This window comes from Chiloscyllium plagiosum, unplaced genomic scaffold, assembly GCF_037043375.1.
Source record: "Chiloscyllium plagiosum isolate Xiang-an unplaced genomic scaffold, Cpla_swu_hap1 HiC_scaffold_14, whole genome shotgun sequence".
NCBI lineage: Eukaryota > Metazoa > Chordata > Chondrichthyes > Orectolobiformes > Hemiscylliidae > Chiloscyllium > Chiloscyllium plagiosum.
The window spans coordinates 80,867,293-80,890,945 of record NW_028270152.1 but is presented as its reverse complement, the minus strand read 5'-3'; the positions used below and the strand labels follow the sequence as shown (position 1 = coordinate 80,890,945).

At 42.3% G+C, this 23,653-nt stretch overlaps 1 protein-coding gene across 1 annotated transcript in view; it reads left to right on the top strand.

Moving 5' to 3' along the window:
• The first annotated feature begins 3,931 nt into the window (after nt 1-3,931).
• LOC148147998 (putative G protein-coupled receptor 139) overlaps nt 3,932-23,653 on the top strand; it is a 69,446-nt gene continuing 49,724 nt past the window's right edge. The window contains exon 1 of the mRNA XM_087993984.1: nt 3,932-4,148. Coding sequence (XP_087850110.1) covers nt 3,932-4,148 — 217 coding nt within the window. The remainder of the gene's footprint in view (nt 4,149-23,653) is intronic.

Here is a 23,653-nt window from a genome sequence, read left to right as displayed (position 1 = left end):
CTTTTGTCGATGTCATGGAAAAAAATTTCCAATTAACTTCATTTTTGAATTCCGTGTGCCACTTGCCCGTGTCCAATAACATGGCCCTGGAACGTTACTTGGGCTTTGGCAAATTTACAGTTAGCCAAGTTTATCAACAAACCAGCCTTCCAAAGTCAATGGAACAAATCCGATGAATGTTGTAAATGTTCCTACCATGAGTGACATTTCGGCAAGTCATCGATGTAAACAAAACAGCTGGGTAATGTCGTAATGATATTATTGGTTAGTCTCTGAAATGTGGCCGGATTATTTTTCATACCAAGTCAGTTTTTGTAGCAGCATTGACTTTGTGATTGTCCACACATAACCATGGCGCAACATCTGGTTTTGGCACCATTTTTATGGGTGAGCTCCAGTCACAGTAACTCACTTCGATTATGTCGTCTTAGAACATGTGTTTAATCTCCTTCTGAACCTATGCCAACCTGAGAGGGTTATGCCAAAAGGGATGTTGTTTAATCAGAACAGCAGTTCCGAAATGTACATCATGCACAATTAGGTTCGTACATCCCAGTTTATTTACACATATCTCCCCATGTGATGGTAATTACTCTTTCAGGTCACTTCGATTTTTATCACGAAGGTAACTCAATGCTTTATTCCAATTTTTGATAAATGCCTCATTAATCAATTTAATATGAGGAACGCCTAATTCAGAATCCTCTAAACTTGATTCCTTTTTCTGTGTTGTAAGCATTAACACCTTCTCCTCTTGTTTTCCTTCCCTGACAAAATATGTTTTGAGAAATTCACATGACACACTGTGTGAGATTTATTCCTGCCTGGAGTACTTAACAAATAATCCACCTCACTTAATTACCCTTCAATTTGAGAAGGCCCACTTAAACTTGCCTTTACGGTTTCACCTATCACTTTAAGTAACACTAATAACATACCACTGATAGGATAATTGCATTTGCTTTATTTGTTGTGCACTTCCTCTTTCATTGCATGCTGCGATTCTTATAGATGCTGTGTAGCCAACATCCCAGCTCTATTTAATCTTTTATGAAAGATTGACGCATAGTCCAATTGCATGGTCTCGGATTTCTCATGAACTTTTTTATCCTTAATCAAATTTAATGGCCTCTCACATCATGCCGACAAACTAATTCAAATTGACTGAATTTGGCTGATTCATTTGATCGTAAAAAGCACAAACGAAATTTGCTAATCCCAATGGTCTTGACTTTCAGTCCTCAATGTGGTCTTTAGTATTTGAGGCCTCATTTCTAGTGCTCAGTGTGATTCTGGATATACGCAGTTAATTTGAATTGTTTTATTCTTAAACTGCCCATAACGTGCCCGAATAATTTAGATTTGAAGATTGAACCTTGGTCATTTGTATCCACTAAAAAAAGAGTAATTCCTCTCTTTTTAGCTGTGATATTGTGTAATAGAATCGCCTCTGGAAATCTAGTCAATACATCCATTATTGTTAACAAATAGTGATTCCCACTTTTTGTTTGAGGTAGGGGAACCTACACAATCAATAAAAGGTTCCTCAAATGCTGGAATATGTATTAAAGGTTCAGGTTTTATTGCCACCTGTGGTTTTCCAGTTGCCTCACACATAAAACAAGTCTGGCAAAATTCAAGTATGTCCTCATGTAGCCCAGGTCAGTAATAATATATTTGTATTTTCGCCTGCGTTTACCTCACTCCTAAATGACCTCCAAGTAGAAGCTCATGCATCACAACACCTCCTTTCTAAACCCCACAGACAAAACAGTTTGAGGAATTTCTGGCCATTTTTCATCTGTTTGAATATGTGATGGTCTCCATTTCCTCTTTAAGAAATAATTTATAACGTATATCATGCATAAATTCATTAAGATTCCAAAGTTTGTGAGAGGATTTGTAGCTTGGGTGCTCGTTGTGGTTCTGTTCGCCGAGCTGCGAATTTGTGTTGCAGACGTTTCGTTCCCTGTCTAGGTGACATCCTCATTGCTTGAGAGCCTCCTGTGAAGCGCTTCTGTGATCTTTCCTCTGGCATTTGTAGTGGTTTGAATCTGCCACTTCCGGTTGTCAGTTCCAGCTGTCTGTTGCAGTGGTCGGTATATTGGGTCCAGGTCGATGTGCTCATTGATTGAATCTGTGGATGAGTGCCATGCCTCTAGGAATTCCCTGGCTGTTCCCTGTTTGGCTTGTCCTATAATAGTAGTGTAGTCCCAGTCGAATTCATATTGCTTGTCATCTGTGTGTGTGGCTACTAAGAATAGCTAGTCGTATCGTTTCGTGGCTAGTTGGTGTTCATGGATGCAGATCGTTAGCTGTCTTCCTGTTTGTCCTGTGTAGTGTTTTGTACAGTACTGCAGGGGACTTTGTACACTACATTGGTTTTGCTCATGCTGGGTATCGGGTCCTTCACACAGACGCTCCAGGGAAAACAGCCCCAGCCTGTTCAGCCTCTCTCTGTAGCTCAGATCCTCCAACTCTGGCAACATCCTCGTTAATCTTTTCTGAACCCTTTCAAGTTTCACAACATCTTTCCGATAGGAAGGAGGTCAGAACTGCACACAATATTCCAACAGTGCCCTAAGCAATTTCCTGTACAGCCGCAAATGACCTCCCAGCTCCTGTACTCAATATTCTGACCAATAAAGGAAAGCATGCCACACACCTTCTTCACTATCCTATCTACCTGCGATTCCACTTTCAAGGAGCTATGAACCTGCACGCCAGGGTCACTTTGTTCAGCAACACTCCCTAGGACCTTAACCTCGAAATGAACTGACTTTCACAGCTCGAGAGCTGGCCAATTCCACTTAGTTATATCTACATAACAACCACAGTACACAAAGTAATAGTCCAACAGGTTTATTAAGAAGCACTGCTTCTTCATTACCGGAAGGATATCCCTCTGAAAGCTAGTGCTTCCTAATAAATCTTTTGAAATAGAACCTGGTGTTCTGTGATTTTTAACTTGTCCAGCTCAGTCTAACAGCGGCATATCAAAGTAATGTTGATTGAAACATTTTTACAAGAATTGAAAGCCTTCTTCCGAGGCATTATCTGTTACATATAAACGGAAGAGCCCCAATGAACCATTCCATCCGGAGGCATGTTGGATCCTTGGGTCGTTTAGAACTTTCTGAAAAAAATGAATGACAACATAATCTTGGAAAGGGACCAGATTTGTGACAAAATCTCACATTTATCTTTGGACCGAAGTCAAAAAATGTACGTTATACTGTTTTAAAGACAATAACTACATTAAGGTGTTTGTGGGTTTACAGTGTATATATAACAAGATGAAGAGCATCGTGTGTTAAATATACAGCATTGCCTTATTAGAGCAGCGAGAGGAATGCACAGACAAATCTACACCATCCTTTTATGGTCACCGTAAATGTGTCCATTGATAACCTGTAGTTTGTCACCTCTTCTGGAGGAGGAGCAGAGATCAGCACAGTAACAGTTACTTGATTGCATTTTTCTAGGGAGAGAAGGGGTGGGGGGGGGGGGGCTTTAAGCGGTTACAGCATTGCAAACGGACAAGATAGCAGCATCATGTAGCCTGTGAAAACAAAATATCCATCACTTTCCCTCCCCACTGTCTTCGTTAGATCAATTGTTGATGGGAGATAAGATCAATAGCCAGCGACGTCAAAATCCAACCCAGTACAGTTATTATTGTGAACTGAAATAATCATACTGAAAAGAGTTAACTGAAACTGTTTGTTCAGTGAGTGTGATTGATGTCAGTCTCCATGGATGCTAACAGTGTCACTGGAGGGTTTCCCTCTTCTATTGAAAGGGGCTTCTTGCAATGCTGTATCCAATTGTAGCAGCAGATGCACCAGCTTCGACACTAACAGAGATCAGCAACTGCAGAGACAGGGAGAGGAGAGACCAGAATCTGACAGTAGAATGTAATGTTCCAACAATGGATCAAAATCTGAGAACATTAGAATGGAATGAACCAACAATGGATCAGAATCTGAGAACAGTAGACTGGAATGCGGCAACAATTGCCAGGAGCATTTCCGCTGGTCTTTTCTATCTTTCCTCGTCTTGGTCGACATTAGCAGATCGGATATTAGGTGTATTGTTGATTATTCAGGCAAGCTGCTATCCCATCCTCGCTATTGTTGGTGTTCCTGGTAAGTCTCTCCATTTCTATCCATTTATTAATCTCATAAACCGTGATGAACTTCATTGTTATTTCTGTTAAATATATTTGGCAAAGACGGAAACTACTGCCTTCAGGTTCAATTGCAAACGGCATTCATTACTCACAACTGTCATAACCGCCCACAATCCCGGCCTCACAAACACCTGAGAACAAGACTGTTCACAATCCCAAAGTACTTTTCTCCCCTTGATTTGATTTATGACCCGGTATTCCCACCATCACCTAACCTATCCACTACGAGCTCAATTATATTCTCAGCCCCCATCTTGGCGTCAATGCTGATGCTGAAAAAATAACTACATCAATGCCTTGCTAAAATTCAGACTTCATGGTTCCAGCTCTCTTCTCAGCAGTTGAAAAAAATTCGATCACAACTTTGTTGTCTCGAAATTAAATTAATGACAGGGGCATTGGTCAGAGTAGTAATGTCGCTGGACATTTATTTCAGAGGCAAAGGTTATGACACTAAAGGCATTGTTTCACATCCTGCCAGAGATGGTCAGATCATAAAGCAAAATGACAGCAATTGGAAATAAAATCAAATTTCGCGAATATCAACCAGAACGCCACCGGCATTTTGTCTATACATTTATCAATTTCATTGATACCCTTTGCAAAAATCTAGCATTATTGTCAGGTCTGGCTTAAGACTGACTTCAGAACCACAACAATGTCCTTGGCTGTGTACTACCTTAAGGATTGGCCTCGCAGTGAATGGTATTTACTGCGGTCAACTAATGCTGCGCTTGCCAGTGATGCAGACATCCAGCGTAATAACAAAATTAAACGTTGTTTAAAACAAAGAATGATGCTAGAGATCGGAAACAAAAAAGAAAGAGAAAATCCCTGTGAAACTGAGCAGATTTGGCAGCATCAGTTCGAGAGATAAGCAGTATTGGCATTTTGAGATCACTGACCATGCATCAAAACTGAACGCAGCTGGGAAATGACATGATTTAGCAAAATATTCTATCCTTCTCATTTTGTATTTATGAGATGGTGAGAGGATGGGAAGTGTTCTTGGTGAAAAAGAACTGAGTGCCTTGGTATGAGTCATGTACAGAAATCATATGGAGCAGCAAGTAATCAGCACAGTAAATTGCTGTCCTTCATTGCAAAATGATTGAAGTATAGGAGTGAAGACACCTTCCTGCAGTGTAAGAGTGCTGCTGAGACAATATCTGGGGCAGAGTGTGCAGAATCTTTCTTCTTTATTGGAATGATCTCCGTGTCACAATGAGACAACGTAAAGGAGTTTCACCAGACAAATCCCAGTGTTGATAGTACCATGAGAAGAGTGTGAAGGAAATGAGTGTGTAATCTGGAACACTACAAAAAGAATAAAAGGTGATTGTATTAAAACTTGAGAGTTATGGACCAACACTCATTATTTCCAAAGCAAAACACTGATAGTGTGAAATATAACGTGTTTCCCGCAAAATATGCTTTTCCGATTGAATATAGTTAGGGAAGGTTTGGAAAAATATGGGCCATGTCCAGGCAAATGGGGTTAGCATGGATGACCATTTTGGTGGGCATTGACCAGCTTAACATGTAGGATCTGTCTCCGTGCTGTAGTGCTCTATGATACTATGATTGCTCCATGGCTCTGTGGAGCAACCATGTTAATTGACCCAGAGTTCCAGGTTATGAATGAATTCACGCCGCCTCAATACGCAGTTAGTGTGTGACCCTGCACTAAGCGTCATTTTGTTCACAAAACTGTCAGCAGCCACATTCTGACAAAGTTCTCCATTCCCACCAGGTTCTGACATTCATACAGAACACGAACCAGCTTTCTCATGAACGGAAGATGCCTTGCGGCTTGGTACAAACCATTCGCTTTCCCTCCCAACCATCAGCAAACCACGGTATCATTAATGTAACACATGTGTACCATCAGCAATGGAGCCAGCAGGAAGAAGATGCAGCAGTGTCAGTGCAAAATCTGCTTCATTGGTTTATCATGTGGCAACATCAATGGACATTCTCCTGTTTCAGTGTAACATTTTGGAGGGGTTGAATGGACATTTCATTTCCTTTGTTAGTGTCTTGAGCGTCTGGATGTCCTCCTCTCATCCCAGGGAAACAGTTGTTGGACTTTATTGGGCAAATCCGTGGTTCTTGCTTACTAACGTGTTATGCTGACGAGACTCCTCGTCTTCCTGAGTAATAACAGACAAGCAGGAGGCTAGAAGAAGACAGCAATCCAGGCAGCATCAGAAGGGGCATAGTCAAAATTTCAGGTGTAATCATTCTTCAGGAGTTAGGCTGGGAGTAGGGGGAGCTGCAGATAAAGGGGGAAGTGATGGTTGGTGATAGGAGATAAGGAGAATTTTGAGGACAAGACAGATGACCAAAATTGTGGGTGCAAAGTAGTTGATCGATAGGAGGGATGAATCCGGTTGGTAGCTGGAAGGCATGGACGTTAGTTATAATTGAAGACATGCAGTAGTGCTGGAAATGGAGTAGGGGCATGGATGGGATGGCTATTTAAAACGGGACAACTAATTGTTGAGTCCTCCGGGCTGAAGACGAAAGATCATGTGTTGTGCATCCTTTTTTGTGGTCTGAATCACTGTGGCAACCGAGGACGTCAATGATGGACAGGTCCGAAAATGAATCGAAGTGAAATTGAAATGGGTGGAGGTAGGGAAGTCAGGTCTGCCCTGCGGGCCCGGATGTGCCCTCAGTTTGCGTTTGGTCGCCCTGATGTTGAGATGACCACATTGGGAGCACTTGATGCAGTAAACTAGGCTGGAAGAATGGCAGGTGAACTTCTGTCTGACCTGGAAGGAGTGTTTGGTGCACCGCATGGAGGTGAGGCATTTGGTGTGCCAGCAAGTGATGCATCATTTCCAGTTGCAGGAGAAGGTACCTTGGTAGTGGGATTGGAAGGTTTGGTGGGCAATGTTGCACGAACCAAAGCTTAGCGAAGGAAGCGGTTCTTGTGGAAGATGTGTCAGGTGGTGGGATCCAACCTAGTTTACTGCATCTGGTGCACCTGATGTGGTCTTCTCTACACTGGCGAAACCAAATTAAATTAAGGGAATGTTTTGTTCTGCATCTCAGCTTGATCCATAAGGGCTGACCTTGTTTCCCACTCAAAGTCTTTTCAATTCTCCCTCCCAATCCCTTACTGACATGGCCATCCTTGGATTTGCCTAATGCCACAGCAAACCAATACGCAACATCGTATCTGCCACCCCTGCCGCTTGCAGCCCAGAGTACTCAGCAGTGAGTTCACCAATTTCAAATAACCTCCCTTCCAAAACCCCAACGACATCCCCAGCCCCACCCTCTCATCCATTCCTCTGACCAACACTTCTTCCAGCTACCAACCGGATTCATTCCTCCCATCGACCAAACTGGATGTATCCTCTACCTGTGTTCACCTATTGGCACCCCCAAACTGTCTATTTAGCTGTAGCTCCCCTAACCCTTACTCACAGCCCTGAAGAAGGGTTATACCGAAGGCACTAACATCTCCAACACCTAATGCTGCCTGGAGTCTTGCGTTCTTTCAGCTTCCTGCGTTTCTACTTAGGATGCACCATATTTTGGAAGTCTCTTCTTGTGTTATGGGTAGGAGGAAGTGAATTTGTTTTGCCTCGTCTTATCAGGAGTTTTGTTCAGCTTAATGGCTTTCTCACTTTCAGTGAAACCTGCTTGACTTGATTAATGAACGTCTCTTTTTATACTATGGAAAGGAGCAGTGTCTAGCAGTACTGTTAATGGATGTTACCTTCACGTTTACAGCACAATCTTGAATGTTGTCCAGATTTTGACACTTCAGCACCTGAAGTGGTTACGGATTGTTCTGAAACTTATGTGATCTTCACTGAACATCCACACCTCTGATCAAATGGAGGAGAGGAAGTCATTGAAGAAGCAGCTGATGATGTTTGTGCAGAGGAAGCTACACTGAGGATCGCCCACAGAGATATTCAAAGACTAAGAGGATTGCTCTCCACCAGCCACATTGTATTCTGATTGACCAAACCCGTTTACACTCATTCCCATAAAGTTCAATTTTGTTAGGCTCCTTGGCACCTTTTGCTCAATCAAAAATTTTCATGATAGCAGGGCCAGTCATTTTTTCGTTGTTGTCATAGTTTTGATCATGTCAACATTCCAAGGTGTATGGTTGTGGAGTCTTTCCTTCTCTCAGATGTTAGTGATTGATGGTGGTATCTTTATCCCAGACAGTTAGGGATGCTACATCACTGAAATGCTTGGGAGTGGGATGTGGATGTCATCGAATGTTGACACCTCAGGAAGTTGACAGCCACAAACAATTGGGCATGAAAGGGAAATCAAGGCCAAAAGTAAGCGAAAGCTTACCTGGGTAGATTTTTTTTTCCTATAAAAGCGCGAAGCTCCAAGGCCTGGGCCTCACTCTCTCAGCGGAGCACGTAAGAGCTTTTTGGCAGTGACTGCTTGAAGGCTCGGTGACCTTTGTTTAATGGTTTAAATTTGAAAGTTTTTTTTTTAAAAAAGCGCGGAGCGGACCCGGAAGCTGGTGTAGCGCAAGCTTACCTACATAGACTTTTTCCCTACAAATGCGTGCGGGAGAGGAACCCGAGGCACTACAGAGGTAGTGCCTCCCACCCACCCACCTCCTCTAACCGAATAATAAGATCCGCTGTGGTAAGTAGGTAAGTGCTGCATTTTGCTTGCTCTATTCTTGACCTAGTTTTTTTTAAAAGTTTAGTTTTAGAGGGATGGCAGTGAAGGCATTGCAATGTTCCTCTTGCAACATGTTTGAGGTGAGGGATGCCATGGTTGTCCCTGCTGATTACACTTGCACGAAGTTCACCCATCTCCAGCTCCTCCAAGATCGTGTTAGGGAACTGGAGCTGGAGTTGGATGAACTTAGGATCATTCGGGAGGCAGAGGAGTCACAGATCGGAGATTTAGGGAAGTAGTAACTCCAAAGATTGCAGACAGATGGGTGACAGTGAGGGGGACTGGGAGGAAGCAGCCAGTGCAGGGACCCCCTGCGGCCGTTCCCCTCAAGAACAAGTAAACCGTTTTGGATACTTATGGAAGGGGGGGGGGACTTACCAGGGGTAAGCAATGGGGTTCAGGCCTCTGGCACGGAACCTGTCCCCGTTGCTCAGAAGGGAACGGTGGAGAAGAGCAGAGCAATAGTTATTGGGAACTCGATAGTTTGGGGCACAGATAGGCGGTTTTGTGGGGGTGAGAGAGACACACGTTTGGGCAGGGGCATGGGAACCTAGATTGTAGCTTTAGGGTGCAGGACCTCGAGTGTAGGGAGGTTAGGAACATGGCATCAATCTCAAAGGAGGGTGTCTGTAAACAGGAAAGTGGCTTGAAGTGTGTATACTTCAATACAAGAAGTATACAAAATAAGGTAGGTGAATTAGCAGCGTGGGTTGGTACATGGGATTTCGATGTTGTGGCTATTACGGAGACATGGGTAGAACAGGGATGGATTGGCTGTTGCAGATTCTAGGGTTTAAATGTTTTAGTAGGGTCAGAGGTGAGGGTAAAAGAGGGGGAGGTGTGGCATTGCTTATCAAAGATAGTATTACAGCGGTGGAAAGGACGATGGATGAAGACTCGCCATCTGAGGTAGTTTGGGCTGAGGTTAGGAATAGGAAAGGTGAGGCCACCCTGTTAGGAGTTTTCTACAGGCCTCCTAATCGTCCTAGAGATATAGAAGAAAAGATTGCGAGGATGATTCAGGAGGAGAGTGAAAGTAATAGGGTGGTTGTTATGGGGGACTTTAACTTTCCAGATATTGACTGGGAAAGCTATAGCTCGAGATCGTTAGATGGGTCGGTGTTTGTCCAATGTGTGCAGGAGGGTTTCCTGACACAAAAAGTAGACAGGCCAACAGGAGGTGAGGCCATACTGGATTTGGTTCAGGATAACGAACCAGGCCAGGTGTTAGAATTGGAGGTACGTGAGCACTTTGGGGACAGTGACCACAATTCAGTGACTTTTACTCTAGTGATGGAGAGGGATAAGTGTGCACTGCAGGGCAAGAGTTATAGTTGGGGGCAGGGAAATTATGATGCAGTGAGGCATGACTTAGGATGTGTGGCTTGGAAAAATAGGCTACAAGGGAAGGGCGCAATTGATCTGTGGAGCTTGTTCAAGGAGCAACTATTGAGTGTCCTTGATAAGTATGTACCTGTCAGGCAGGGAGGAAAGGGTCGTGTGAGGGAGCCGTGGTTTAATAAGGAATTGGAATCCCTTGTTAAAGGGAAGAGGGCGGCCTATGTAAAGATGAGGCATGAAAGTTCAATTGGGTTGATTGAGAGTTATAAGGTAGCCAGGAAGGATCTGAAGAGAGAGCTAAGAGCAGCAAGGAGGGGACAAGAAAAGTCCTTAGTTGGTAGTATTAGGGAAAACCCTAAGGCTTTCTATAGGTATGTCAGGAATAAAAGAATGACTATGGTAGGAATAGGTCCAGTCAAGGATAGTAGTGGGAAGTTACGTGTGGAGGCTGAAGAGATTGGGGAGGCACTGAATGAATACTTTTCGTCAGTATTCACTCAGGAACAGGACATTGTTGTCGATGTGAATACTGAGTCACAATTAATTAGAATGGATGGCTTTGAGGTATGTAGGGAAGAGGTGTTGGAAATTCTGGAAAGGGTGAAAATAGATAAGTCCCCTGGGCCTGATGGCATTTATCCTAGGATTCTCTGGGAAGCAAGGGCGGAGATTGCAGAGCCATTGGCCTTGATTTTTATGTCCTCATTGTCTACAGGAATAGTGCCAGAAGACTGGAGGATAGCAAATGTGGTTCCCTTGTTCAAGAAGGGGAGTAGGGATAACCTAGTAACTATAGGCTGGTGAGTCTCACTACTGTTGTGGGCAAAGTCTTAGAGATAATTGTAAGGGATCGGATTCATGAACATCTGGATAGGAATAATGGGATCAAGGATAGTCAGCATGGTTTTATAAAGGGCAGGTCGTGACTCACAAACCTTATTGAATTATTTGAGAAGGTGACTAAGGAGGTGGACGAGGGTAAAGCGGTAAATGTGGTGTATAAGGATTTTAGGAAGGCGTTTGATAAGGTTCCCCATGGTAGGCTACTGCAAAAAATACGGAGGTATGGCATTGAGGGTGAATTTGAGGTTTGGATTAGGAATTGGCTGGCTGAAAGAAGACAGAGGGTAGTAGTTGATGGTAAAAGGTTCATCTTGGAGTGCAGTTACTAGCGGTGTTCTGAAGGATCTGTTTTGGGGACATTGCTGTTTGTCATTTTTATAAATGACCTGGAGGAGGGGCTCCCAGGTTGGGTGAGCAAGTTTGCGGATGATGCGAAAGTCGGTGGAGTTGTTGACAGTGAGGAAGGATGTGTCAGGTTACAGTGGGATATAGATAAGCTGCAGAGCTGGGCAGAAAGGTGGAAAATGGAGTTCAATGTAGGTAAGTGTGAAGTGATTCACTTTGGTAAGAGTAACAAGAAGATGGGGTACTGGGCTAATGGTCGGATACTTGGTAGTGTGGATGAGAGAGGGATCTTGGTGTCCATGTACACAGATCTCTGAAAGTTGCCGCCCAGGTAAATAGTGCTGTGAAGAAGGTATACGGCGTACTGGCTTTTATTGGTCGAGGAATTGAGTTCCGGAGTCCTGAGGTCATGTTGCAGTTGCATAAGACTCTGGTGCGGCCGCATCTGGAGTATTGTGTGCAGTTTTGGTCGCCATACTATAGGAAGGATGTGGAGGCACTGGAACGGGTGCAGAGGAGGTTTCCCAGGATGTTGCCTGGTATGGTAGGAAGATAATATGAGCAAAGGCTGAGGCACTTGGGGCTGTTTTCATTGGAGAAAAGAAGGTTTAGGGGTGACTTGATAGAGGTGTACAAGATGATTAGGGGTTTAGATAGGGTTGACCATGAGAACGTTTTCCACGTATGGAGTCAGCTATTACGAGGGGGCATAGCTTTAAATTAAGGGGTGGTAGGTATAGGACAGATGTTAGGGGTGGATTCTTTACTCAGCGAGTCGTGAGTTCATGGAATGCCCTGCCAGTAGCAGTGGTGGACTCTCCCTGTTTATGGACATTTAAACGGGCATTGGATAGGCATATGGAGGATAGTGGGCTAGTGTAGATTAGGTGGGCTTGGATCGGCGCAACATCGAGGGCCAAATGGCCTGTAATGCGCTGTATTTTTCTATGTTCTATGTTATATGTTCTAGGTCAGCCCTGATCTTACTGAAGGCAAAGGCAGGCTTGGCGCGTTCAATCGACTCTTGTTAATCAGTGTACCCCATACTCCAGTCATGTTTTTAATTTTCCATTTCCTGTGTTACTGACTTGAATAGACTGCGCCTGTTGCTGTGTAACAGGATATTGAAGCTGCATGATCTGTTCTAGGTCCAGTGTTATAGGTGTGAGGTTTAGATTGACCTCATCCTGTCACGGTATATCACGCTCCAGGGTTATCTATTCTGCTGTAACCGAAATCCACATGGATTAAATCTACTGCCCGAGGACAAAGTGAGAACTGCAGATGCAGGAGATCAGAATCGAACCTTTCCTTAACACACTTGACAGTTTCTACCCGATCTAAACACTTAACGCTGTTTTAGCCATAGATTATATGAAGAAAATTAAAATACCCTACGATGACAAAAGTATTTATTCTGCAAGTCTCCCCTTTCGCCATCTAAAATTGTTCCTCTACTTCTCGTTCACTATTTAGTGACCTTTTGGACAACACCAATAACGTAATCATCCCCTTCTCATTTCTCAACTCCACACACAAAGCCTCAATTGATGATCCTTCAGTTATTTCCATGCCCTGAGTTCATTGGCCTTAGCTGTCAGCCCTCTTGCATTGAAATTATGCAATTTAATTCAACAGGCAATACTTGCTGACTATCATGCTCCAGCCTGACTGGTCTCTCCAACTTACTATTTCGAATTACGATATCTCTTTCCAGCCTCACACTCCTAACTGTTGAGGATCCGTTTCCACTGCCAATCTACTTTAAATACTCCCTTGCAGCATGAGTAAACCTGACCTCCATGTTATTGGTCCCCCTCCAGTTCAGTAACAAATTGAACAGACATCTCTGTCTCAGAATGATCCCAAAGAAGTTTAAAATCTGAATCCTTGCCCCCACGCCAATTCTTTCATCTCGCTTCTATCTGCCAAATCCTCCTGTTTTACCCTCACTAGCACGTGACACAGGAATACATCTGGAGATTACAACCGACGGGGTCTTCGTTTTTAACGTTTTTCCTCGCTCACCATAATCACTCCGCAGTACCTTATCCTTATTTCTATATATTATTTGTGCCAACTTGCAAACTGACTTCTTGCTTCTTACTCTGCCCTTGAAAACAATCTATAGCCACTATGAGAGATCCAGCACCTGGCGAGGGGGGATGGGTGGCAGTGGCAACACACAATCCTGGGTTCCCGTTTGCCATTACAGAATCTCTCTTGTCTGTCCCTCTAACTATCATGTCTCCTATCTCTGAGTAATGCTTTACCTTTGCCATTTTCTGCTCTGCCCCAGAGCCACTTGTAAGTGCCTGCCGACCTGGCGATTGATGCTCCCCTGACTGCTCACACCCCCACAAACCGGTATCCAAAATGGCATACTTGTCATCGAGGGGAATGTCCATAGGGATCCCTGCACTCTCTACCTACTCACTTTGCCTTTCCTGGTAGTCACCCAGCTACTCTCTGCCTGGAATATGGCAGGGGGCATGGACTGGCTGTTGGATTAACTTGCATTTATTTCAATGCATGTGGGCTGACGAGTTACGGCGATGCATTCAGGGCATGGATCGATACCTGTGACGGTGATATAATAGGTAGTCCAGAAATATGGAGGTGCTTGAGTGAGGCTTTTATTTTTGTCATGTTCGGCATGTCTGATGATCCAGAGTGCATCCTGCTCCAGCTCCCTCACACAGTCTTCCAGGAGGCATAGCTGGCTCCATTTCTCACACGTGCAGTCACCAGAGACGATGGAAATCTCCCTGAGCTCCCACTTCCAGCAGGAGGAGCATGTGACTGCTGCAAGTGTCTCAGCTGTTGACAGATTAAAGGGGAAAGCTGAAATGACTTTACAGGAGCTTACATGTATGTTTTGCTGAGCTGCTGATCGCTGAACCCTCTCGAGCATAGTCTTGCTACTTTACTTACAATAGATGTTGCAATAGCACACCTGTCTACTCCTCCAAGTTTAATTTTGTCTAGGGAAGATGTGAAATATTACAGGCATGTAGTGTTCGGGCCTTAAATGTGCCTTGTCGCCAAAACCACCGTAACAGATTCTTCAGCGCAGGTGACAGCTTGTCCTTGAAGGGTATCTTGCTGAGAACTTCCTTCGAGTACGAGTGACTGCATTGATGCAAATCTTCATTCCAACAGCCAATCCACGTTGACGTTTTCCTCGCCTCGTCATTTCTGTCCATTAGTTGTGAAGACGCAATGTAAACCTCTTCGGCTAATTTAAACCAGTAACATCAAAACGGATCAGCCCGAGGTGCAATCTGTTAAAATTCAAGAGGCAAAAAAATCGCAAAAGTCACTATTTAAAGTAAACATTAAATCTTTTTGAAAGTCTAATAGAGAATAATTAGCTATGAACTATTTACAACTCTTTCCTGTAAACCTACCATTTGCCTTCCCCTGCACAATACTGGTCTGATCAAACTTCGAGTCAAATTTAAAAACAATCAATTTTCAAATCCAGCCAGTTGTCGAATCTCCTTTTTGTATCTTCCTTTGTAGATTTTCTGTCCAGGTCGCTGTCGATGTTTTTTTTTGCATGTGCAAACTTCTTCTTTAGCCAGGTACCTCTCGGAGAGTTTTTTATCCTGGCAGCCTACAGCTGTTGAATTTTTGGCAGTTCTCTTGGTCAATCTGGGTAACTATGCAAATGCTAGTGTTCAATCCCCAAAACATCGAATTGTTTCATTGGTTTTAATATAGTTAAAATACAAATTCAAACTTGATGAGAATCTGAACTCTTGGGGCTTAATTTAAATGATTGGCTGGATTCGAGTTTGGTTTTGTATCCAGACAACACATGAAACTTAACTGTTCGATTGAATGTTACGTTATTACCTTGTTCTGAACATTTTGCACAATGTCAGCAGTTTTACTAGATTGGCAACTCTCTTAACGGTACTGTATCCCTACATCATTAGAATATTGTACTGCAATTATAAATTCTTTGAATCCTTTGACTGTATTCCGAACAGTGCCTCACTCCAGAGGAAGAGAGGTTGATGTTCCAGTGAATAAAGGGGTATTGTTAAAAGAAAACTATTAGACATTAGAACAACAATATGACCATCTGCTCACTGAGTCTGCTTTTCCTTTCAATTAGATTATATATATTCTGATAATCCTCCATTCCACTTCCTGCGTTTTCCCCGTAACCCTCATTTAAAAATATGCCTCTCTCTCAGACTACAATATACTTAATTATCCAGCCTCAACAACATTCAGAATTTTCTACAATCTTGCCTTGCCACTGATGTAGACTTCGTGGTCTTCAATCCAATGGCTTATTTCTAAACCTTTGTTCGAAATTTGAACCTACGTCCGATGATGTCCTGTCCTATCACACCACATCTGTGGCCAGAGGCAAAACAAAAGTAAAAATAACGTAAGCGCCTCTAATTTCCTCCCTCACCCACCTCACCAGCCTAAAATACAGCTCACCCAGATCTGGAGAATTGTGCATTCTTTAACCCACAAAAAATGCCAATTCTACCTCATCTTCTGGATCAATCTGCTCAAGGACCACACTGTCACTCTCCCTGAATGCAAGAACTGCTTCCACAAAGTGAAAAACAAATTGACATCACTTTTTAACATATTCTGTTCTCCGTGCTCAGGCTGCCTCCTTGGTCGCTCCCCATTTTATCCATTGTTATCCTCTTTCTCTTCATAAACAGTTAAAATATCTTTGGATCCTTGCTAAACGTACCTGCTAATATTTAGTCATACACTTTCTATACTCATCTAGTACCTCCATTGATGTGCTTACTTTATGCCTGCTTAAAGCTTCTGTTTCCTTATGTTTCTTCCGTTCTGGATATTTGGAGACATCCAAGGTTCTTTGGATTGTTTTCCTAAATTTCATTTTCTGCATGATATGTTGAGCCGATGCTCTCAACAATTACATTTTCATCATCTGATCGCTCCACAACCCCAGCTCCGCGCAACCCCCAACCTTCCCCACCTGTACTGTCATCGCTTCAACCGAAAGTAAATTTATTGTGGCTGGATCCTGTCTTATCTTTGATAAAATTTGCCTTCTCAATCAAAAAATGTTTTATTTTTCAGACCTTTTGTCTAGTCTCTTCCTTACAAACTTTAAATGTATGATTCTACGGTCAGTGGTCCTATAATGCTCTCTCAATCCTGCCGAGAATATCTGAATTTCTTTGTTCCCCACAATGAGTCCCCAGCATTCTACGGGAATTTGTTGTATTTTCCATATGCTAATATCAAAACCTCTCTGGAATAAATTGCAAACCATTTTTCCCTCTTAAACATTTATCACTGACCCAATAAATGATAAGAAATGATATGCCTGAATATTATTACTCTATTATACACTGACAAACCTCAGTGAATTTGTTATATATCTGCTCCTGTAAATCCTTTTTCTGGGGTTCTCTAATATATTCCCAGCAGTGTGTGTGTCATCGATTTGATTCAAAGTTCTATCCATGAAGCCTCATTTAAAGAACCTTCCAAAGTTTCGCCCCACCTTACTTCAGGAACTTAACCCATAATTAATGATGCAGAATCACCTCCATTTTACACCCCCTCCCTTACTTCCTTTTGTTCCTGTGCAACAGCATATTACAGAATATTGAGTTTCCAGGTCTCAATCTCCATCAGCGAAATCTCTGTAATGGCAAAACAATGCTTCCACTTGCCAATTTATTTTCTTGTCACATCTGTCTGTCCAATAATACTCCCAGCATGAACCTAAAGCACATCCAGCATGGAATATAAAACCCGGAATACTGTGTACCTTGGAGGTCTTCAGTCATTCAGTGTTTCTTACCAGGCTGCACAAACCGTGAACCACAACTGTCACTCTGGGACGGAATGAATATTTGTTGAATTTAAATTCTTATTTTAAAGAATTGAGCAGTCACCTCCACAAACCATGAGTTTCTGGTGACTATTTCCGCGCTCAGTATGGAGAGAGGACAAATTTCCGTAATGGAGAAAGTGAGAACTGCAGATACTGGAGAGTCAGATTGGAAAGGTGTGGCGCTTGAAAATCACAGCGGGTCAGATAGCATTCGAGGAGCAGGGGAGTCATGATTCTCAGAATTTTGGCGAACTGTACTTGCTCAAGAAGACAGCACTGTATGTAGCCATGAAATAGAAAGCAGTCAATCAGTTAGTTGGACTTGGATCAGGCACGTTGAGGTGAAATACAGACTGAATGACATACAAATATAAGGATAGATAATTTCCCTGGACCAGACAGGCTGCAACCAAAATAATTACAGGTAGTGAAGGAAGAGATCACTGCACCTTCAGTTTCGACTAGCATACTGCCAGATGATTGGAGGGTGTCAAAAGTCAATCCGTTGTTTAAGAAAGGGAAAATACAGACCAATCAGCCTTACGTCAGTGTTGGGCATAGTATTGAAAAGCTGCTCAGTCAGAGTTGTACGATTGGTTGGAAAACTATAGTTTGATTAGAGATTTTCAGAATGACATTGTGAGGGGCAAGTTATGCCTCACAAACCTTATTGAACTTTTTGAGGATGTGACTAAGCACATCGTTCTAAGTAGAGCAGTGGATGTGGTATATATGGACTTTAGCAAGGCGTTTGTTGCGTTTCCCAATGACAGGCTCATTCAGAAATTAACGAGGATGGAATACAGGGAAATGAGGCTGTATGGATACAGAATTGATTGTCTCATGGAAGACAGAGGGTGGAAGCAGATGGAAGGTATTCAGCCTAGAGTTTGGTGACCAGTGGTGTTCAGCAGGGATCAGTTCTTGAATATCTGTCTTTTGTGGCTTTTATAATTGACTACAACGAGAAAATGGAAATGTGGGTTAGTAAGCTTGCCGAACACACAAAGGTTGCTGGAGTTGTGGATAGAGTGGAGGGTTGTTTTATGTTGCAACGGAACTTGACAAGATGCAGAACTGTGCTCAAAAGTGGGAGCTGGTGTTCAACCTGAAAAAGTGTGAAGAGATTAATTTGGAAGATAAAATTTGAATGCAGAATACAGGGTTAACTGTAGGATTCTTGCATTTTGTAGGAACAGATTGACCTTGTGATCCATATCATAGCTTCCTCAAAGTTGGCAACCACATTAATAAGATTGGGAAAAAGGTGTATCGTGTGTTGCCTTTCATTAGTCAGGGATTGAGTTTCAGAGCCAAGAGGTTATGCCATAGTACTGTGGAGTCCTGGTGAGAACACACTTGGACTATTATGTTCATTTCTGGTCGCTTCATTGTAGGAAAGACGTGGAAGCTTTGAAGACGAAATTTAACAAGATTCTGTCTGTATTGGAGACCATGTTTTGCAAAGAAAAAATGAGGGAGCTCGGGTCTTTCGCATTGAAGCGAAAACAAAAGGGAGATGGCTTGAGAGAGGTGCACAAAATGTTCAGAGGCATAGATAGATTGGATAGCCAGACACTTCTTCCCATGGCTGAGATGGCTATCATGAAAGTGCATAATTTTCGGGTGACTGGAGAAAGTTTTAGGGGAGATGTCAGAGGTAGGCAGTAGTAGAGCCAACTACATTAGTGATATTTAAGAGACTATTGGACAGGAAAATGAACGAAAGTGGAATGAATATCATGTGGGTTAGTCTGATCTTAGGACATGAAAGGCCTATACTGTTCGTTTCTACTTTCTATGCTTTATACAGCTTGTGAATTCCCATCAATTGATTAATGTGTGAGTGAGTGATGTGTGTGAGATGAGGGAGCTTTGGAGTCACCTTGGGCCAAGACTTACAGTTATGCTGTGCATTGTTACATTCAACTGAGTGCCAGTGCAATATGCATGTGATGATCTACACCAGACAGAATCCGCCAAGTTCAGTTATGAACGTGATTCTTGAGTTGCGATTTACTGCTGTTTACTTCAGATACATTCTGTTGGGTGACACAAGTACTGTTTTTGGTCATCCACAGAGATGTGCAGTTTTATTTTGATACTGGTGAATGTGAAGGTGACATCTATTGGATATAATTTTAGAGTGATTTTGTGAGACACAAAGTACTGCAGAAGACTGGCAAGTAGTTAACATCTTCACCCAGCGTCTGGTCCATGTATGGAGTCTGGCGAGAAGGGTGTATGTCATCAAAATAAGCAATTTCGGCGATGTGATTCTGACACTCCATATCCATACACCTGTTCCCTGGACCCGAAGATGAATTTGGAAGACCTGGTTGCTGGTCAACCTTTGGTATCTGATTCGACAGCATTTGTACCTACACTGAGACCACTGATAGCCTGTTGGCTAACTTTTCCTCTGCCCAAAGTGAATTCCAAGTTATTTTTTGTGAAGAAGTGTTTGAATGACTGCCTTGACCCAGGTGGGAAGCTCTCCGCACATATTAAGGTGCAGGCCAGTGTGCCATTCAATATCTCAGGCAGCTGCAAAGATCAGTATTACTGTATATTGTTTGTCAAAATAACATTTGGAAAGTGATTGGAATTTGCATGATTAAACTTTCAGTGTGAGCAAACGATTGAACACTCAAATAGAATTAACTTTTTTTATACATTAAAATATCATCAATCAGTTTAATTTTGCACTTAAATATAAATGCTTCAGCTACTTGCCAACAATTTAGAAATGGCAATAATTCAACATTCACTGTGAATACCACCTTAAATAAATGAATTGTGCTGTTACATTTTAGTGAACAATAATTTGAAGACTTTCAGTTTTTAAAATGAATAATAATTAACGTGAAATGTGGTTAGTGATAAAAACGATGAACATATTATCGTGTGAGTGAAAAGTCAGACCTTTCATAGAGTTTTGTACCAAAGCAAATGTATCTTTTTAGTAATTGCGTTAAATTTAAAATATTCATGATCTGCGTAGCAATAAGAAATCATAACGAAGCTGACCTTGCAATACTTGCATTTGAAATGGTTATCCTGCACTAAGTACCCAGATATTTGCCTCCATGTACAATGGGAAATACTCAGATATTGATTTTTATACGCAGCTGTACATGACTTCAAATTACAGGAAGATTTAATTGACTACTGTATAGGCATCAGCTCCCGAAATGTCTCCGAAGCTCCTTCCATTTGCCAGCTCTATCCCAGCAATTCTTTAAATTCATAACTTCGAAATATATATCCAGTTCCCATAACTTTCATCGGCAGTCCGTTCCAAATCCTAACAACCCTCTTAATAAATACATTTTTCCTTATCGCATTCATAGCTCTTTTGGTGACAATCTTGAAATTATAACTCCTGGATGCTGTAATGCCAACCATCGGAATCAGAGTATTTTCCTTTTACTCTGCAACTGTTTTTCATAATTTTGAGCACCGCAATAAGTTCACATCTTTGTCCGTTCTGCTCCAGGAAGAATAAGCCCAATGCCTTGGAAGAAGAGCAACGAGCACTATATAGGACAAACAGGCAGAAGACTATCCACCAGGATGCAAGAACATCAGCTATCCACAAAAAGACAAGACTCAATATCAGGAGTATACTCACATGCAGAGGAGGGTTTACACCACTTTAACTCAGACAACACATCCATTCTAGGACAGGTATAAGACACATATAAGAAACGGAACTATATCCACAAGCACATCGATTTGGACATCTTCTGATACCCTTTGAGAAAACGAACAGGAAATGACATCACGGACACAGTAAATGAAATCACCAACTCAAGGAAATTGCAACGCGTCAATCAAAAGCAGGGCATATGACGAGAATTTTACCAGAGGCAGTCTGAGGTTATGACCTAGTATGGTTGCGAAACGTCTGAAAACGAAACTTCCAGCTCAGCATGCAAACTTACATCCAGAATAATCTCATTTTTTCTCATCTTTCCTTTAATTAAATCCCTCATTCCAGTTATCATTCTGAGTATTTTTAAGGTTCATGGCATTCTTCTGCACAGAAATGTGCTGCCGGTCTCCGTCCATCTGTCTTTTTCTCTCTCTCTCTCGCTCTGTATGTGTTTGTGTGTGTGTGAGAGAGAGAGACAGAAAGACAGATAGAGAGAAAACCATTTTTTAAAAAAACCTGGATTACGCCCCGTGGTATGTGGAAAAGAGACAAGGATTAGGGAGCGAGTATTTCGTAACATGTTGTTAAGAAGCCAGTTTAGGGGTGAGGATTTCAGATTTTTAGATCATTGGGATCTTTTTCAGGATAGGTGGGATCACTACAAAACGGAAAGGTTGCATCTTAGCTGGAGGTGCATCAACATCCGTAGAGTGTGGTTTGCTCATCGAAGTCAAGTGGATTTGAACAAATAAAGCAGGAGAGTGTGAACCAAAGCAGCAACCAAACTGAGCAGAAGGCCGAAATGTATATGACCTCAGGCACGGCCAGTCTACTGACCATGCTGAGGGCAAAAGCCATGCCAGTGGCATGGTGGCTCAGTGGTTAGCACCTTTGCCTCATAACATCAGGGACTCGGGTTTGAATCCTTCCTTGGGCGACGATCTGTGTGGAGTTAGCATATTTTACCAGTGTCTCCATGCGTTTTTTCTCGGGTGTTCTGCTTTCTTCCCACATTCTAAAGATGTCTACCTCAGGTTAATTGGTCATACTAAATTTCCCAAAGTGATGGGAACGTCAGTTAGGTGTTAATATAGGATAGAGGGATGCGTTTGTGCAGGTTAGTCGCCGGACGGTGAGTGTGGACTTGTTGGACCGATGGGCCTGTTTCCAAACTGCAGGGAATCTCATCTTATCTCCGTACCACGGACATAAAGTCACCAGCGTGTAATTTCCTGGTCGACATCTATTGGAATTTAATAGCTAGACGTTTGTACTATAATGAAGGAAAAGCTGTATCCCTGCTATTGCTAACATTAGAATAATGATGGCAAACGCCTGGAATAATTTTAGTATTGCTGTTGGACAATACTTGAGTGAGCATGTGAATCATCCTGCATGTTCTCAGAGATGGCCGGACTACCCAATGTTGTGTAAGTGCTGATACTCCATGAGATGATGCTGGTTTGTAATATGGCCACTTAGTGAGTACAGTCAAGGAACACCCCAAATTGTGCGTTTGGCTATTGCTTTGGAATACATCAGAATGTTCTTGATTGTCACCACATGGAATCATGCAATGCAAACAAGGCATATCACGTCTGCACCATAAAGTACATATTCATTGTGTTTTAAGCATTTATGAGGTTACCTGCCTCAATTACCCTCCTAGGCAGGTGCATTCCAGACACACAGCACTCACTCTGTTTCAAACAGATTCCATAAATCTTCTCTCAATCCTTTGCCTTTCATTTTAAACCTGCGAGCCTTTGATTTTGACGTTTTCACTGAGGGGAACACCTGCTGTCTGTTCATCCTGTCCCTTCCTCTCATGCTCTGGTACACCTGTGTGAGGTTCCCACCTCAACGTTGCCTGCTGTAGAGAAACACTAAGCAAATTTGGCCGCCCACTTCATATTTTGAGTACTCACTTGACCTGTTACTTCAGATGTGCATTATCTCACATTTAGCAGTGTTAAATTTCATCGGACTATCCAAATATCTGGCTATCCAAATATCTGTCCATCCAAATATTTTGTTTATAAATACCTCCAAACTAAATTTTTCCACCGCATTGTCAGACACCCAGCTAATTCTCGTGCCATACACAACATTATTTATCGTTCCACTGCCCTCCATCTCCCACATCCTCACCCTCATTATTTATGAATATTATGCACAGACCATGATGCTTTCCTGTTCTCCAGATGCTTTTCACAGAATATCATGCACAGAGCATCTTGTTCTTCACGCTTTGGCGAATTTACCTAGTGCTGAAGTTAAAATCCTTAATGAAGTTGACAAATTTAGTATTTCCACCACGCAGCTAAATTCACCTTTTACATTCTGCCCCTCTGCTTGTTTTATTTATAAAGCTTGGAAATAATTTAAGATTATCTAATGTTTCACATGTTGCACTGCAACATGTGCATTTTACATCGCACTTGTGTTGGTATCATTCCTGGTGTGGTCATAGCTGAAGGGATTTTTCATCCGCAGGATGGACACAGGTTCATTCATTGTTTGTTTGAAAGAGCGAATGTGATGAGCATATCGATTCCATTAAATTGTAAATTATGGACACACTGCAGGAGATCAAATCATATTCGCATGTCTCCATAGAATTGGAAGCAAATTGTTAGAACAAATGCCCACTGTTGTAAATACTGTAAAATAAAAGTTTTAAAATGTTGAGACACCGCAGTAGGGGAGAAAAAAATGTCTGCACTTGATGGAGAAACAG